The sequence below is a fragment of the Sapajus apella genome, unplaced genomic scaffold (assembly GCF_009761245.1).
Source record: "Sapajus apella isolate SASKATOON/1434 unplaced genomic scaffold, GSC_monkey_1.0 scaffold126, whole genome shotgun sequence".
NCBI classification, from domain to species: Eukaryota; Metazoa; Chordata; class Mammalia; order Primates; family Cebidae; genus Sapajus; species Sapajus apella.
The window spans coordinates 1,061,227-1,079,451 of NW_022437066.1; the positions used below are offsets into that span (position 1 = coordinate 1,061,227).

General features: G+C 61.3%; 2 protein-coding genes across 4 annotated transcripts in view; one reads left to right on the top strand and one right to left on the bottom strand.

Annotated features, from left to right (window-relative positions):
- Positions 1 to 1,306: 1,306 nt before the first annotated feature.
- Positions 1,307 to 7,800, bottom strand: UAP1L1 (UDP-N-acetylglucosamine pyrophosphorylase 1 like 1). The gene is made up of 9 exons (XM_032261813.1): positions 7,432 to 7,800; positions 7,017 to 7,221; positions 6,591 to 6,766; positions 6,122 to 6,294; positions 5,818 to 6,011; positions 5,239 to 5,379; positions 4,444 to 4,629; positions 3,315 to 3,381; positions 1,307 to 2,783 (listed from the first exon to the last, which is right to left on the bottom strand). Exons 1-9 carry the CDS (start codon positions 7,718 to 7,720, stop codon positions 2,691 to 2,693), a joined length of 1,524 nt encoding a protein of 507 aa, XP_032117704.1. The 5' UTR covers positions 7,721 to 7,800; the 3' UTR covers positions 1,307 to 2,690.
- A 6,929-nt stretch (positions 7,801 to 14,729) lies between these two features.
- SAPCD2 (suppressor APC domain containing 2) overlaps positions 14,730 to 18,225 on the top strand; it is an 8,234-nt gene continuing 4,738 nt past the window's right edge. For all 3 annotated transcript variants that reach the window (XR_004263924.1, XR_004263925.1, XM_032261820.1), the window contains exon 1: positions 14,730 to 15,500. Coding sequence is in view for 1 of the 3 variants with exons in the window: in XM_032261820.1 (XP_032117711.1) it covers positions 14,768 to 15,500 (733 nt within the window). In the remaining 2 variants the exon portion in view is untranslated. The remainder of the gene's footprint in view (positions 15,501 to 18,225) is intronic.

An 18,225-nucleotide genomic window follows, 5' to 3' on the forward strand; every position in this document is an offset into this window, starting at 1 on the left:
CTTTAGATTGACACCACTCACTCTTGTCAAGTCCCTGCAGTGCCCAAGCATCCCTCCCATGTGGTTAGCAGGGAGACCTTTGCATCTGGAGGCTGCAGGTGCAGGAGAGTGAGTCATCAGAGCTGAGCATGCAGAAGCCAGCCCTGGAGAGCACCCGAGGCTTCTGACCCCGGGTTGTCTCAGGCCCTCCGGAGACCTGGTGAAGAGTGGGATGGGAAGGGAAGGGATTCCTGGGCACCCCAAGCAGTTTCGGCCTTCATCTGTGAACTCCTTACCCCAAGAAGGCCCCCAGTGAGGCCAGCCCTGGGCCACAGCTGTGAACACCTGACCCTTGTTCCCACCACCCGCGCACTAGCCAAAAACTGCACTTGCCAGTGTCTCAGTCAATCACAGCACCTTTTGTTTACTGGAAACATCCCAGAGACAGAACATGAAGATGCTGGCAACCATCTTACAGACTGTTACCTCATCAGTGGTTGCCCGCGGCCATGGGTGGTAGTGCTGTGTGCTGATGAGGGGCAGCAGAGGGAGACCTTTGCGGTGTGACTTGACTTGTGGGTGCACTGGACCACACGCATTTGGACTTGGAACACCACAGCAGTCTCACGCTCCTGGATCTGACATTGTCCTGTAGTCATGTGAGATGCTGCCACCGGGAATCTGGGTGGAGAGTACTCAGGACCTCTCTGGGCTTTAACTCTACATGAAGGTATGGTTATTCGAAAATGCAAAATAAGAGAGGGCCAGGTGCAGTGGCTCATGCCTGTAATCCCAGCACTCTGGGAGGCCAAAGCCAGAGGATGACACTTGAGCTCAGGAGTTTGAGACCCACCTGAGTAACATGGAGAGACCGGGCGTGGTGACTCATGCCTCTAATCCCAGCACTTTGGGAGGCCGAGGTGGGCTGATCATGAGGTCAGGAGTTTGAGACTCAGCCTGGCCAATATGGTGAAACCCTGTCTCTACTAAAAATACAAAAATTAGCTGGGCATGGTGGCAGACACCTGTAATCCCAGCTACTTGGGAGGCTGAGGCAGGAGAATTGCTTGAACCTGGGAGGCAGAAGTTGCAGTGAGCCGAGGTCACACCACTGCACTCCAGCCTGGGCAACAAGAGTGAAATTCCGTCTCAAAAAAATTTAGCCAGGCACAGTGGTAGGCACCTGTAATCTCAGCTGTTTGGGAGGCTGAGGCATGAGCATCACTTGATCTGGAAGGCAGAGGTTGCAGTGAGCTGACATAGCACCACTGTACTCTAGCCTGGGTGACAGAGCAAGACTCTGTCTCAAAAAAAAAAAAAAAAAACCTTCTCCCAGCCAACTGTGCTTGTGCAGAAAGAGGTGCGTCCCTGTTCCAGTCGTGGCCGTGAGGAGCCCTATGAGAAGGGCCCTAAGGCACTGCATGTTTTGCAGCAAGAAGGGCAGAGCCAGGGAGGGGAAGCAGACGTCATCCTCTGGGCTTTGGTTTCAAAAATAGCAAGGTGTGGGCCTGTGCCTGCTGCCTGCCCAGGTCTGGGTGCCTCCACTCAGCCACTGTCCTCCCAGTGCCTCTAAATCTGGAAGGCTGCATCTGAACCTACCCTTCCAAACACCCTTCCCTGAGAAACCAATGGGGATAAGTAGGGGCCTTCCACTGGGGGTGGTGGTTTGTGAGGTGGGGCTGAGGATGATTCAGCAGCAGGTTACATGGCATAGCTCTCTCCATGCCAGCAGGGAGAGGGAGGTGCCAGTCTCATCTCCCTGGAGATGAGAAAGCAGGAGAGAATCATCAGGAAAGAACCCTGGGGCCGCTGGCTTGTCCCAGCCAGGCCCAAGTGCAGGGAGGGGCCGAGGCCCTAAATATGGAGGCTGTGGCCTCACTCGGAGAGCGGGGCAGCCTGAGCACCAAGATCCATCAGAAGCAGCAGGCAGCTGAGGCGAGGGCTGGCGCCTCTGACTCATGAAGTTCCGGATTAGTCAACAGCCCTCACGGAGGCCACCGGCGTTGATCCCACTGGTTCTTGGGGAAGCACAGAAAACTCGTTGGCCTAAAGTGACCGTGGATGAGGCTGAGAGGCGGCGGCCTTGGGGATAAATGGGGAGGAGGCAGGAGTGCTGGCTGCAGGCTCAGGTGTCCAGGCCAAGCTTCTCAGAGCCGCCTGGATCACGGACATCAGGCCCTTTCTGTGGCCTTGCTGGGCACCCAGGTGTGTGGGTGGGACACCCCAGCCTCGCCCCCATTACTGGTTCAGCTGCTGAGGAGGAGGGGCAGCCCTTGGGTGGGTGGAGTCGTCCCCTCGCTCTGGTTCTGCATCTGTAGGCTGCAGAAGCACGTCCAGCGTAGCTTATGCGGCTTCTAGTGCCTGGCTGGGTGCGGCGATCCACGGGGCTGGCTCCCAGAAGGACATGCCCTCCTGTTCTTCCCAAATGACACCACACCTCCCTCGGGCCCCAACCCAAAGCCTCCTCTCGGCCCCATTCTCCCAGGTCCCAAGTCCCTCTGCTTCTCGGCTGGACCCCCCCAGCTGGGAATGGAGCCACAGAGCCCCAACAGGCGGCACCACTTGTGTCCAGAGGCAGCAGGCGAGGGCCTGCCTTCGTGGAGGGGACCAGGATGTCTCATCCTGTGTTCTGCAGGCTGGAAGCACGTGAGAGCCCAGGCCGGGGCTGTAGCCCCCAGCTCCAGGACCTGGGGTTGGCAGGCCTGGCAGGGTCAGGGCTCTTGTGGCTGCAGCTCTCTGGCCTGGTCCTCATCCAAGATGAGCGGGGACTGGAACTCTCGGCCTTGCAGGTACGCTTCTAAACCCTGGAGACAAGCAGGCCATGAGGGTCAAGTGCCCACCTCTCGGCCGGTCACAGTCCCCAGGCATGATCCCAGGTCTGCCTAGAGTCAGGGAGGGGTGGGGACAGAAAAGCTTCCAGGGCCAGGAGCAGATGCACACTGCAGGACACCCGACACCCCACTCAAGACCCTAGGCCAGTGGGAGACCCTCCTGTCCAGCTCAGGCCTGACTTGACCAGAGAAAGGAGCAAAGGCAACCGCAGTCAGGGAGGCAGCAGAGGCCAGCATCTTCTCTCCGCAAGGCCCCACCAAGGCCTGACTGGCCCCACACTGGGCACAGACCTGGGTCGTCTCATCCCCAGGACCTGCAGAGGCCTCTGGATGCCTCACCCCACCTCACCCCATATCCTGGAAGGTCTTCTGCAACTTTAAATCACGGACCCCAATGGTAAACCGAGACAGAACTGTGCTGTCTCCACCCAAGCCGCCACCTCTCCCCGATAGTATTCCAAACCTGACTCCAGAAGAGCCCAGACAGGGATGGGCAGCTCTCACCTCTCCAGAGTAAGACACCAAGGGCGATATCTCACAGATGGCCGGAGGGTCTCCATTTGGGGGTGAGCTAGCGAAAGTCCACTTGTCAATATCTCCTCACAGCCGGCCAGAGCCCTCCCCCAGTGTCCCCCACTGCATAGAAGCCTGAGCACACACCTGACTCCCTGAAGCCCCTTTCTCACTCAGCAAGCTCATCTTCCTCTGGACACCCCAAACCCTGAGCACACATCCCACTGCCAAGTGACAGGACCTGATCTGGGGGAGAAAGCATCTCCACAGGCCTCCCATGCAGAGCCTAGGCAGATTTAGGGGTGGCCCTAGAAAATCAGGGAGACGGAAGCCCAGCATCCTTTTCTCCCCCAGCCCTGGTATCAAACTGTCCTGCTACTTTCTGAATTCATGCCCAGGGCTGTTTCAAAGCCTACGAATAAACAGGGACAACGTTAGTTGGGTGATTGATAGATACCCTAAAAGCCCTGATTTGACCACTGTGCAATCTATATGCATGTAACAAAATTGCATGCGTACCCTACACATTCGTACAAATAGGACAGAAAAACAAAAAAATTGCTGGGGCGCACTGGCTCACACCTGTAATCCCGGCACTTTGGAAGGCCGAGGCAGGCCGATCACAAGGTCAGGAGATCAAGACCAGCCTGACCAACATGGGGAAACCCCGTCTCCACTAAAAAAAAACACAAAAGTTAGCTGGGTGTGGTGGCACGTGCCTTGTGGTCCCAGCTACTTGGGAGGCTGAGGCCAAAGAATCACTTGAACCCGGGAGGCGGAGGTTGCAGTGAGCTGAGATCACGCCACTGCACTCCAGCCTGGTGACAAAGTGAGACTCCACCTCAAAAAAAAAAAAAAAAAAAAATGCAAATCTAAGTATGCTTTTGTAAACAAACCAAAAGCTTGTGGGTCAACTGGGGAGTTGGGGAGCCCCTGCTTCCCTCAGAGCTCTGAGCAGAAGTTGAAGGGTCAGGCCAGGAGGCTGAGCCAATGGTCACCTTGTGACTTGGGGTGGTGCCGGGACAGAAGACCCCTCCCCAGCGTGGCTGTGGCAGAGCCAGCAGGGGCTGGGAGCTGAACCCTCCCCTTCTGGCCATAGCTACCCCACGGCCACACTCACCAGGGAAGCTCTGGGAGCCAGGCCCCATGTGCATCCAGGAAGCGGGCGCCGGCCCGCAGGGCCCACCGGTAGTGCTGGGCGAGCAGGGCCCGGCGGGCGGTACAGGGACTGTCCCTGTCGGCCAAGTCTGCGTTCTTCAGCGGGGAAAACTCCTCCTCCCGTAACACTTCAAAGGCAACGAAGTTCCTGGTGGAGAAAGGGCCAGTCACGTCTGTCCCAGCCCAGAGGCCCCAATCTGGGCAGGTGAGGGCTGGGCCGGGTTTCCAGTAATGGAGTGAGGGTCTGGTCCCATGGGCAGCGAGTCTAGGCAGGAGCCCCAGTGGGTACTGCAACTTTAAACCACCGACCCCATTGGTAAACCGAGGTAGAGCTGTGCCGTCTCCACCCAAGCAGCCACCTCTCTCCAGATGGCATTCCAAACCTGACTCCAGAAAATGGAAGGACCTGGGCCCTCCACTTCTAGCAGCCAAAAGCCCAGACCCTGGGACCCCTGTCGTGAGAGCCAAAAGCCCTCCCAGCTGCCCTGGCAACCTGGCCAGAGACAGCTCCTAACTTTGGGTGGGGACAGCGGAGGGTCCTTCCAGACCCACAGCCCCAGGACTCCAGCTGCCCCAGAGGCTCCCTATGCCCCAATCTTGGGGGCTGCTGACCCTCAGGGCCAAGAGCACCCTCTGGTCTTCTCCCCAAGACCTGCTCCCTCTCCCCAGGCCTCCACTTCCCTGCCTCGCTGGGCCTCAGTTCCCGCCACCAAAACAGAGAGGGAAGAAGGGAAAATAAAAGCGCCCCACTACTGACTCAGCGAACTGGAACACATCGAACACGAACTTCTCCATCTTTATCCCGTTCGGTTTCAGCGGCTTTACCAGGTTCCCCTCCTCATCCACATACGGGACCTTCTTCACAGCCACGTGGGGCTTCAGCAAAGGCTCAAACTCCCTGGGGCAAGGGAGGGCAGAGGGGAAGAAAGACACAGATCAGATAGGGCACCAATGAGGGCTGTCCCCATTTCCGAGCACACCTAACCAGGTGAGACAGGAGGGCAGCAGCGACACTACACCACACCGGTGCAGCAGTGGCGCTGGATCTCCAGGGAGGAGCGGGCACAGGTCTCCTCCCTGCAGCCCGTGCCACACCCCTGCCCGGGCAAACAGAAACTGGCAGGCCCTGGGGCAGAGGTAGCGCCATGGGCACCAGGGCAGGTCCTCCAGCACCTCTGCCTGTGCAAGAGTGGGATCCCTTCCCCACCACAACCCCTCAGCCGCACCTGACCACTGCCGCTGTGGCCCAGGGCACACAGCTCCCCGGGACCCCGCGGGTCCCTGGTCAGCGCAGGCAGCTCTGGCAGGCACTCCATGGCCACCTGATGCCGCACACCTGGCGACGGCCTGAAGGAAGCCGCGGGTGAAGAAGTGGTTGCAGATGTTGCCTGCATTGTAGAGCAGGCCCCCGTCCGGGGCACGCAGCTGTGCGGTCTCAGGACTGATCTCGCTGTACTCCACCACCTGGGGGACGCCGTCCACCTGGCACACCACGCCCACCGGCTCCTCGGGGTAGGCCTTTTCCACCACCTGCAGCCGAGACCAGGGATGGGCTCCGAGGGCGGGGCTGGGGGCGGGGCTTCGCGGGCGGGGCCAGGCGCGGGGGCGGGGGGCGGGGCGCGGCGCTGGTGGGCGCTGACCTTGGCCCCACAGTCCGCGCCCCGCAGCACACAGAAGCCGATGAAGACGGGGTCTGCCAGCCGCACCAGGATGTTGTCCACACAGTACACGTGCACAAACTCCACTCCCCGGCGCTCCATGTCCTCCAGGATCTTGTGGTCCTCCAGCGCGCAGTAAAGGCCCCCGTTGCCGTCTGCAGACGGAGAAGGGAACGGGCCTCGCGAGGGCTCCCCCCAGGGCTCACTCTGCGGGTCTAGGACGCGCTGGAGGCGGGGAAAGCCCCGGCCCTGTGCCTGAGGCACCCTAGTCCTTAACCAGACAGCCCCGTGGCTGTACCACGTGACAAACGGGGGCTCAAGGCCCAGAGAAGGAGGCGCCTAACCCGGGACCGCACAGCCTGGGGCAGCCGCGAACCCGGGCACGCGGACCCCAGGCTACACTCCCAGCTCCGGTCTGGGAGGCCCCTCCCGTCTCAGGAACGCGCCGCACCTGGGGCCATGGCAACTTTGTCTTTGCGCTCCAGGATAACTTTGCCATCAAAGGTCACGGCGGGCAGCAGGCGCTGCTCAAACATGACCACGTTGGCGGGGTCCAGGTGGAAGAAGTTGTGCTCCCTGAAGAACTCTGCGGTGGGCCCCAGCGTGAACTCGCTGGTCATGACGTACCTGCGAGGGAGGCGCGGTGAGCCGGCCGCGAGCGCGCCTCGCCCTGCAGGCAGACGGGGCTCGGACCAGAGCTGGCATCAGGGTCCGGGGTCCAGCGTCCAGTTGGGGCTGGGGCCAGGCCCCATTTTGGTGCGATGCTGGGCTGTGTCCCGGGCTGTGCTGGGGTTGGGGCTCGCGTCTGGAGCGAGTGGGGAAAAGGGGCGCGTGGGCAGGGGTCCCTCCGGGCCAAGGCAGGGCAGGGAGGACACACCAGGGCACGGTGCAGCGGGTCCCGTGGCGCTCACCCGCCAGCTGCTCCACCCGCCGAATCCGCTCCGCCTGCAGCTGGTACAGGGTCTTCCGGCTGGGCAGCCCCACGCGGTACATGCCCTTGGGGTAGGTCACGCCCAGGCGAGTGCCCTGCCCGCCCGCCAGCAGCAGGACGGCCACCTTGTTCAGGGCGATCTGGCGGAAACCTGGGGGAACGCGCGCGGTGAAGGGTCGGCCGGACCCGCCCACCCTTCCGCTTTAGGGCGAGCCAACCCTGGAGCCGGGGCTCGGGGACTCCGGGGCAGGACCCGTCTCAAAGTAGCAGGGGGAACTCCACCTCCCCGAGCGCGGCCTCGGCGCCCACTCCCTCCGTGGGCGCGACCCCCGCCGGCCCCCAGGGCCTCCGCTCCTCCTACCTTCCTCCTCCCAGCGCCGCCGCGTCTTGGGGTCGCTGCGGCTGGCGCTGCCTAGGCGCTCGGGGGGCAGGGGCCGCAGGCGCGCGGCCAGGCCAGGCGGCGGGCCGGGGGGACGCGCACAGGCCTCGGCCGCCCTCCGGCAGTGCTCGCGCAGCGCCTCGGGCTCCAGGGGCGCCAGCTCCGCCAGCAGCGCGGCTCGCGGCTCGGGCGCCAGCTCGGCCCAGAAGCGCAGGAGGTGCTCCTGGCCAGCGCGCTGCAGCCGGGCGCGCACGTCTCGCTCCGAGGCCATGTCGCTGCCGCCGTCGGTCCAGTCGGCACTCGTGACTCGCGCCACTGACCAGCGTCACGGGACCCGGCGGGCGGTGCAGACTCCCCTCGGGGCGGGTCCGGGGCGCCCCGCCTCGACCCCGCCCCGCGCCCGGCCCCGAAGCCCGCCCACCCCCGCTCGGGGCCCCGGACTCTGTCCCGGTTCTCTCTGACCCCGCCCTGTTCACGCCCCCCAGCCCCCCGCGTCCGAGACTGGAGTCCGGGCCCAGCCCCCTGGCTCCCGCCGGTCCCCCGTCCCTCTCCGTCCCCGGACCCGCTCCGGTGTCTCGCCCTGGCCTCGTCCCTCGAGCTCCGGTCGCCGTTCCTGCCCTGCTCCAGGCCCCGAGCCCGTCCCGCCCCGTCCACTCCGCGCCCCGCCCCGAGGGATCCCAGGAGCCTCAGGAGTGGGCGGAGGAACCGACCGTGGAGCTAAGGGAGGAAGGGGTTCCGGGGCGCCCCGCAGGGGAAAGCTAAGTTCTGTCCCAGCACAGGCTTTGAACCTGAGAGCGGCGTGGCCACCTTTGCGCTAACGGAGACGCGGGCGGAGGCCGCCGGCCAGGGTGCATTGAGGAGGGCTCGGCTACGGCTGAGCTGCGGGGAGGGCGGAGCCGGGCTGGGTGACGGATGCCAGCATGGCGCCTGCAGGAGCCACCCCGCGGCTTGGGGCTCCGTCCCGCCCACCTCTCCGCCTTCCCACTGCCGGGTGCAGAACCCAGCGCAGCCCATGGCCTCCGTTGTTATTGTACTATCAGGTTTTAAAATATCTTGCTTGTGGCTGGGCGCGGTGGCTCACCCCTGCAATCCCAGCACTCTGGGAGGCCAGGTGAGCGCATCTCCTGAGGTCAGGAGTTCAAGACCAGACTGCCCAACGTGGTGAAACCCGTCTCTACTAAAAATAATAATAAAAAAAATACCCGGGCATGGTAGTGTGCGCCTGTGATCCCAGCTACTCGGAAGGCTGAGGCAGGAGAATCGAATCGCTTGAACTCGGGAGGCGGAGGTTGTAGTGGGCCGAAATCGCGCCACTGCACGCCAGCCTGGCGCCTGGTGACAGTGTGAGACTCTGTCTCAAAGTAAATAAATAAAAATACAATATTTTGCTAGTGAAAAACATGAACGGGGCTGGGCGCAGTGGCTCATGCCTGTAATCCCAGCACTTTGGAAGGCGGAGGCGGGTGGATCACTTGAGGTCAGGAGTTTGAGACCAGCCTGACCAACATGGAGAAACCCTGTCTCTACTAAAAATACAAAAAAATTAGCTAGGTGTGGTGGTGCACGCCTGTAATGCCAGCTACTCGGGAGGCTGAGGCAGGAGAATGGCTTGAACCCAGGTGGCAGAAGTTTCAGTCAGCTGAGATTGCCCCATTGCCCTCCAGCAACAAGAGCAAAACTCCATCTCCCCCCAAAAAAGAAAAAGAAAAATATGAAAGGGTAGCTTCTGCAAATTGGGCACAAAACTTTCTCCTAGAAACTAGTTATACTAGGTCTAAAAGTAACACATGTGACTGCTGAAAAGAATTCAAATGGTGGCCAGGAGCAGTGGCTCACGCCGATAATCCCAGCACTCTGGGAGGCTGAGGCAGGATGATCGCTTGAGCCCAGGAGTCCGAGAGCAGACTGGGCAGGATGGTGGTACCCGTCCCCACTAAGAACACAAAAATTAGCCAGAGGTAGTGGCATCCACCTGTAGTCCCAGCTGCTTGGGAGGATGAGGCACAAGAATCACTTGAACCTGGGAGGCAGAGGTTATGGTGAGCTGCGATGGCGCCATCGCACTCCAGACTGGGTGACAGAGCGAAACTCTGTCCAAAAGGAAAAACGAAGGCAGGGCACAGTGGCTCACGCCTGTAATCCCAGCATGTTGGGAGGCCGAGGTGGGTGATCACCTGAGGTTGGGAGTTGGAGACCAGCATGGGGAAACCCCGTCTCTACTAAAAACACAGAATTAGCTGGGCATGGTAGCGCGTGCCTGTAATCCAGATACTCGAGAGGCTGAGGCAGGAGAATTTTTTTTTTTTTTTTTTTTTTTTTTTTTGAGACGGAGTTTCACTCTTGTTGCCCAGGCTGGAGTGCAATGGCGCGATCTCGGCTCACCGCAACCTCCGCCTCCTGGGTTCAGGCAATTCTCCTGCCTCAGCCTCCTGAGTAGCTGGGATTACAGACATGCGCCACCATGCCCAGCTAATTTTTTTTTTTTTTGTATTTTTAGTAGAGACGGGGTTTCACCATGTTGACCAGGATGGTCTCGATCTCTTGACCTCGTGATCCACCCGCCTCGGCCTCCCAAAGGAGAATTACTTAAAACCCGGAGGCGGAAGTTGCGGTGAGTGGACCATTGCACTCCAGCCTGAGCAACAAGAGCAAAGCTCTGTCTCAAAATATATGTATATACAAATCGTGCTGTTAAAGGAAAGGGGTCCCAATCCAGACCCCAAGAGGGGGTTCTTGGATCTCACCCAAGAAAGAATTCAGGGCAAGCCCACAGAGAAAAGTCAAGACCAGTTATTAGGAAGGTAAGAGAATAAAGAATGGCTACTGTATAGGCTGCTGGTTGCCCATTTTTATGTTTTTTTGCTGATGTGCTAAACAAGGGTGGATTAGTCATGCCTCTGCTTTGCAGACCGCAGAGGGTGACTTCCTGGCATGGCCATGGCATCTGTAAACTGTCATGGCACTGGTGGGGTGTGGCAGTGAGGACGACCAGAGGTCACTGCCGACGCCTTGCTGGCTTTGGTGGGATTTGGTTGGCTTCTTTACCGCAAGCTTTCATCAGCAAGGTCTTTACGACCTGTATTTTCTGCCGTCCTCCGGCCTTATCCTGTGACTTAGGATGCCTTCACCATCTGGGAATGTCGCCCAGCAGGTCTCAGCCTTGCTTTACCCAGCTCCCATTCAAGATGGAGCTGCTGTGGTTCACACACCGCTGACGGTGATCTGGGACCCAAATGAAAACTCACATCTCCCCCGTGTGTCCCGACTGACCCCTCAGGCAGTGCGTCTCCTGGCAGGCGGGTTCTGCCCCTATCCCCACACACATGCCCTCACTGGGTTAGGAAGGGGGCTTCACTGGGGCAAGACCCAAATGCATTCTCCTGGACGTGCATGGAGTTGCTTTTCCCAGCGTGGGCTTGGGCCTGCCTCAGGGTCTCTGTGCCTCCTATTCCTCCCTCGTGGACTGCTTGTCCCCAGAGAAACGCCTGGCTGGGTGCCTGCTTCGTCAGGCCTCAGCTGCCCAGGCCGTGCCCGATGAGCGAGCACCCTTCTGTCCTCCCTGGCGGGCTGCCTTTCTGCATTTTCTGCTGCCTAATGCCCCCATGAGAAGTGAACCCATGAAGGCAGGGTGGGTGTTGTTTGGTTTTTTTTTTGAGATGGAGTCTCACTCTGTCACCAGGCTGGAGTGTAGTGGCAGGATCTCTGCTCATTGCAACCTCCACCTCCCAGGTTCAAGTGATTCTCCTGCCTCAGCCTCCTGAGTAGCTGGGATTACAGGCACCGGCCACCAGGCCCAGCTAATTTTTTGTGTTTTCAGTAGAGACAGGGTTTCACTATGTTGGCCAGGCTGGTCTCAAACTCCTGACCCTGTGATTCGCCCGCCTCGGCCTCCCAAAGTGCTGGAATTATAGGTGGGAGCCACCGCGCCCGGCCGAGGCAGGGCATTGTTTAAGCCATTGCTCTGCCCCCATCACTTCAGGTCAATGCAGCACACAGTAGACACTCAGTCAAAGTTTGTTGACTGAACAAATGAGTGTTGAAGGCAAGCCTGCACTGTGACTGGGCAACAGCAAATGTTCAGGGAGTACCTGCTGAATGAATGAATGAAGAAAGGAAGGAACGGTCTGTTCTACTCCGGTTGTCTGTGGTGGGTGAAGATCAGCAGGTGGACGTTGGACTTGGGGGGTAGGCATGGCATGCCTGGAATCAGGTGAGCAGAGCGGGCTCCACGCCCAGGCCAGAGTGCAAGGGAATGCTTATCGCCCCTGCAGGGCTGGGCAGCAGAGGAGGCACTGGTCTCTTGGAGGTCGGTGTCAGGATGTGAACCCTGGGCCCTCTGGGTCAGGTGATTCAAATCCCACCTCAAGGTGTGGGTTGGGCTATAACAGACAGTTTGGAAAATCAAGGTTTGTGCAGCTGCAGGCATTGCGTTGCCAGAAGGGGCGGAGCGACCCTACCCAGGCAGACGGAGCGTGCAGACGGGTGGGAGTGCCGGCAAGGCTGAGGTGGGCGGCAGCCTCCTGGACCAGCTTGTGGCCAGGCAGTTGTCTTCCCAAGGAGCTTAGAGGCCAGGAGTGCAGACGGGGAGCCCTGGGAGGCCCAGGTGCAGGGCAGCTGTTGCCAGTTCTTCACTTCGTGCCCAGTGCTGGGGGTATATCAGGGGTTCAGGGGCCAGTCTTCCTGCCACTCTGCCCAGAGTGGTCCAGGCTGGCACAGTGAGAACACAATTACAGCTGGGATGGGGCCTCCAAAAGTACAGGGACTGCATGGGACCCCAGGAGTGACAGCAACCCAGCAAGCTGCAGGGCTGGGACAATATGGGGCCAGGCTGGAAAGCGGAGTGCCAGGAGGAAGTGGTCAGAGCTCAGGACAGGAAGGAGGCAGGGCCACATCTCAGCCTCACCCCCAACGCCAGGCATAGCCTCCAGTCTTTCTTTTTTGAGATGAAGTTTCACTCTTGTCACCCAGGCTGGAGTGCAACGGCGTGATCTCGGCTCACCACAACCACCACTTCCTGGGTTCAAGCAGTTCTGCCTCAGCCTCCATAGTAGCTGGGATTACAGGCATGCGCCACCACGCCTGGCTAATTTTACAGTTTTAGTAGAGAGAGCATTTCTCTATGTTGATCAGGCTGGTCTCGAACTCCTGACCTCAGCTGATCCCCCCGCCTCAGCCTCCAGTCTTTTCTATGTGTCCCTCCAACACTCAGCTGGGGGTGCAGGGAAACCCACAGACCAAGGAAGGACCAGCTTGGGCCGCCTCCCCCAAGGCTCTGGATGATGTGAAAGCCCTGTTTTGTCTGCACAAAACAATAATGAATGAATGGCGTGTTCTACTCCAGTAGTTTGTGGTGGCTGAAGATCAGTTCTGTAGGGTGGGTTCAGTTCCATCTGGGGCCGCGGCTGGCCTGGCCTGGACACTGCTGGCCATGCTGTCCTGGGCTGCGGCGCCTTCCTCACTGCGGGCCTCCACCGCCATGCTACTGAGCTGTTCCCAGGCCTTCCCCCTCCCGTAGGCCTCAGCCTGTCTTGGTGCCCACTCAAGGATAGTATTTCCCATGTGACTTCACTGGATAAGGCTCCCCGGTGCCGTCCACAGAGCACCCACTGTGGGCCAGGCCAATGCCAGGCCTAGGGGGAGCCCTGCCCTGCTTCCAAATAGCCAGGGGAGACAGCCCCCTGGCCCAGGAGAAAGCCGCCCAGTGCTCTGAAGGTTGGGGCATCTAACCAGGCTTCAGGGCAAAGGGGATCGGGGCCGCAGCAGAGCTGTGAAGGACGTGGTGCAGTCAGCCAGAGCAGAGGGGAAGGGCTTTCCAGAGAGAAAAGCCGCCAGGTGCAGGGGCATGGAGGTGAGGGGGTGCAGGGACCGCAGGCCTGGCACCGGTGGTGAGGGCTGTGCTGGGAGCTGCAGGGACGCAGCTGCAGAACAAAGGGCTGTGTCTTGTGCTGGCTTGTTTCATTTTGTTGTAGAGACAAGGTCTCGCTCTGTCACCCAGGATGGAGAGCAGGGGCTCAAGCACAGCTCACTGCAGCCTCGACCTCCTGGGTTCAAGGGATCCTCCCACCTCGGCCTCCCAAGTAGCCGGAACCACAGGCATGCACCACCGCACCTGGCTACTTTTTAAAATTTTTTGCAGAAACAGGGTTGCCCTGTGTTGCCCAGGCTGGTCTTGAACTGTTGGGCTCAAGTGATCCTCCTGCCCTGGCCTCGTGCTGGGTTTTTGAGCAGACCTGCCATTCAAGGGGAAGCTGGCGGCTTCCAGGACTGAGCTCTGATCAGTTACCCCAGGTCAGAGCTTCTTATGTCCTTCCAACATTCCTTACCATGAAGGAGTCCCACTTAGAGTGAGTGACCCAGAGGAAATGTGGACCCAGGACGCTCCCTGGCCTGGGAAACTGCTCCTAAGGCTTGAGACACAGGCACCTGTGGCTCAGGTAGGCACGCCAGCTGAGGCCTGCCCAGGAGGGAGGGAGGGAGACCCGCAGAGGGCCAAGGCAAGTCCCAGGTTGGGGGCCTGTCCAGAGAGGGTGTTTCCATTCTGAACACCTCCCTGGCACCTAGAGCTAGAACCCTGGGTAAGGCCTGCTTTCACCTCCCATGTGGACTGACATGGAGACATGTGACCAGATCCCAGTTGGAAACACAGCAGAGGCAGAGGGACAGGGCTGTGGGAGCCGGGAGAGCAGCTGGAGGAGGTACTCAGCCAGGGGAAGGAGCAGAGGGGAACTGGAGGCTGGGGAGCTGGTCACCAGATGGGGATCTGGGGACACAGGAGAAAGTGGCTTTGTCCTGCAGCGGGCAGGCCAGGCCAGACTGTCCCGAGGGGCCAGAGGAGGAGCTAGCAGCGGTGGGGACAGAGAGGCCTCTGTGAGCAGGAAGCGCCCAGCTGGCTGGAGCCTACGATCCTCCTGGGGCCCTCCTGGTGGAAGAGAAGCGGGGCGCAGGGTCGCCAGTGCTTGTGGCCCGGGAGCTAGAGGGCGAACGTGGGACCTTTGGAGGGGGTGCGCCCCCGTCTTTACCCCACGAGGCTCCTGGGGACAGGTCTTTTTGTGGGGTCAAAGGCCCCGCCCCTTGGAGAGGTGGCCGGGGCAGCCAGCACAGTTGGATCGGAGAAAAGGCTGAGCCGCGCCAGGAGGGCTGGTGGGGCTGGGGCGGGGCAGAAACGGAGGCCGCGGGGCCCGGACGGAGCGGGAGCCCGGGGATCCGGTTCCGCCTGCCCTGGGCCTCGGCGCGCCTCCCAGGGCCCCTCGGCGGAAAAAAAAAAAAAAATCAAACCGCGTCGCAGCCAATCGGGGAGCAGACGGGACGGCCTCGGCCAATGGCCGCCGCGCATGCTAATGAGGGCCGGCGCGGCGAGGAGGGCCCGGTTCAAAAGTGGTGCTATTGTCGCCGCGGGCTGAGCGCGCCGGGCCGGCCCCGCCGTGGGGCCGCGCGGGGACGCACGCGGGTGGACGCGGGGCTCGAACCCATGGCCGGGGCCGCCACGGCCGAGCAGGGCCGCGTGCGTCCCTGCGCGCCCGGGCCCGCGCCCAGCACCGAGGGGCTCCCGCGCGCCTTCCTGCAGAGCCTGCGCACCCTGTTCGACATCCTGGACGACCGGCGGCGCGGCTGCGTGCACCTGCGCGAGATCGAGTCCCGCTGGCAGGGCGCCGACGCGCGCGAGCTGCCCCGCGGCGTGCTCGAGGGCCTGCGCCGGGTGGCCCCGGCCAGCGGCTACCTGACCTTCGAGCGCTTCGTGGCCGGCCTGCGCTCCTCGCTGCTGAGCGCCGACGGCGGCCCCCGGGACTCCACGCGCGCCCCGGTCCGGCCCGGGGACCAGCCGCCGCCGCCGCGGCCGCCGCAGCGCCTGGTGTTCGCGCCGGCGGACGAGCCGCGGACCGTCCTGGAGAGGAAGCCCCTGCCCCCGAGCGCGCGCGCCCCTCCCGCCGGCCCCAGCGGCGCGGCCCGCAGCCCCGAGCAGCTGTGCGCCCCGGCCGAGGCGGCGGCCTGCCCCGCGGAGCCCGAGGGGCCCCAGAGCGCGGCGCTGGAACGGAGCCCGAGCGCGGACGCAGGTGAGTTCCGAGCGGCCCCCGGGACCCCCTGTAGCTGTTCCCGGGCCCGGGCAGAAACCGGAGTCCCACAGCTGCTGCCCGTGCATCTTCCACGAGGGACGGGGCTGGGGAGTGGGTCTTCGTGGGCCTGGAGGGAAAGGGGCTTCATGCCTGTTGATGCGAGCCCAGGGGTTAGGGAGGCAAGCCAGCCGCTCTCCCGCCACAGCGTAAGGCCAACAGGAGCGGGGTGGGGGTGGGGTCGGGGGGTGGGTGGCAGGTGACTCAGAAAACCCACAGGGAGCCCACGCTGTGCCAAGCCTGAGCTTGGGCTCCCCACCTCCAGTACCTTTTCTGCACCTGGGGACACCTGGGCCCTCAGCCTCCTTGTCTCTCTGGCAGAGGTGCCTCCCTCTCAGAGAGAGGGTCTCCCTTCTCAGTCTGACAGCTCAGCCAGGGGGGCTGGGCCCACTGACCCCACTGAGGCCCAGGGAGGCAGGTGGCCCCAGAGGACCTGGCCCTGTTGCCAGGATGGGCAGGGGCATGGGTGAGTCTCCTGCATCCCAGTAGGGCTGTCCCATGGCAGACGCCAGGGAGGGGCACAGGCTGTAGTCCCTGGGGACGGGTGGCAGACTCCTCCCGACTTCCGGTCCAGTTGGCAGTGACGAGATCGCTGAATGGGCCCCTGTCTCCCCCCACCCTGTGCCTGCCTTGGGAACAGGACCTGCATTATGGCTGGGGGTGTGGGCCAGGCTCCCAGAGGAGCCCCAGGCCCCACAGCCCATTCAGCATGTGCACCTGTTCAGCCAGGTGAGCCTGCCCACCTGCAGCAGCTGTAGGTCCCCACTGCTCCGCCACCCTCCCTGGATCGCGCCCCCGACTCAGCCATATTCTCCAGCCCTGCAGCTGGTGTTTGTGGCCACGGTGGCCCTGGCCTCCCTGATGAACTGATCCAGCAGCCGTACCAGGCTGGCGGACCCCACGTTCTGTGGTGAGGAGGCTTCGGAGGGTAGCTGGCTCCACAGCAGGGTCAGTGTCATCATGTGGCCACGCAGTTTGAAATCCACCATGGATCGCACACAGTGGCGGGGCCCGGGGTCTGGAAGCCTGAGCTCTGATGCCCCACGTGGCCCTGGGTCACGTAACTCACCTCTCTGAAGGTCATGTGGCTAGGGCTCTAGCTGTTGCCCTTTCACAGGCAAACAGAGAGCCAGACAAGTGGCGTGGCATGTTTGATGGACACAGCTGACTTTTGGGGTGCCAAATCTGGAGCTTTGAGGTCACCCCAATTCCCAGAATGCCTCTCGACACACACAGCCTTCCAAGCCCGAAGCCCAGAAGTTCAGGGTCTCTTTCCTTGTTCCTACCTGGGACTGCATGTTTGCTCCAGGCTGGCCCAGGCCCTGGAGGTGTGGCCTGCTGGCTCAGGGCCCTGGAGGGGCAGGGCCGCCCCCACCTAGAGGCCGTCCAGCCCAACACCCACCATGCTTCATCTGGGGACCCGGGAGCTGCTCTGTGGACTTGATTGCACAGACCAGGCCAGGCGTCCTAGGGCTTCCTCCTCAGCCTCCCTCTGTCATGCTCTCGCCCCCACCTCCTGGAGGCTGTGTGACTCCCACTGTCTTGCCCCAGAGCTGCCACCGCTCAGCACCGAAGGCTGGAGCGCGAACTTGGGCCTTCGTGGAGCCAGGCTTTCTGCCGTGCCTACCTGGGCCCAGTTTTTACCTCACCGGGTACCGGGAGTATGGCCTCCAGGGATGTGTCTGGTGCTGGGGTTACAGCTGGAGGCTGAAGGAGGGTGCCCTCCTCCACACCGGTGCCCACGTCTCCTGTAGACTGGGGAAGGGGCACGTGCTCCCTCACCAGGAAGCTGGGCTGGATGGCACCAGCGCGATGCTCTTGCTGCCCCCAGGGGAAGCCCTCAGGTCAGCTTCAGAGCAGGTGTCCAGGAACACCAGGACACATCCACCTTGTCTCTGGTGTGCACGGCCTGGCCTATCACAGATGCCTGGGTTTTTTTTTTTTTTTTTTTTTTTTTTGAGACAGAGTCTGACTCTGTCACCCAGGCTGGAGTGCAGTGAAGTGAAACTCGGCTCCCTGCAACCTCTCCCTCCTGGGTTCAAGTGACAGTCCTGCCTCAGCCGCCGGAGTAGCTGGGATTACAGGCGTGTGCCACCATACCTAGCTAATTTTTGTATTTTTAGTAGAGGCGGGGCTTCACCATGTTGGTCAGGCTGGTCTCAAACTCCTTACCTCGTGATCTGCCTGCCTAGGCCTCCCAAAGTGCTGGGTTTATACGTGTGAGCCACTGAGCCTGACCACTTTTTTTTTTTCTTTTTTTTTGAGATGGAGTTTTGCTCTTGTTGCTCAGGCTAGAGTGCAGTGGCATGATCTCGGCTCACTGCAACCTCCACCTCCCAAGTCCATGCGATTCTCCTGCCTCAGCCTCCAGAGTAGCTGGGATGACAGGCACGTGCCACCACACCTGGCTAACTTTTGAGACGGAGTCTTGCTGTGTCACCAGGCGTGATCTTGGCTCACTGCAGCCTCCGCCTCCCAGGTTCGAGCGATTGTCCTGCCTCAGCCTCCCAAGTAGCTGGGCCTACAGATGTTCATCATCACACCCAGCTAATTTTTATTCTTTTGGTAGAGAGGGGGTTTCACCATATTGGCCAGGCTGGTTTTGAACTCCTGACCTCGTGATCCGCCCGCCTCGGCCTCCCAAAGTGCTGGGATTGCAGGCGTGAGC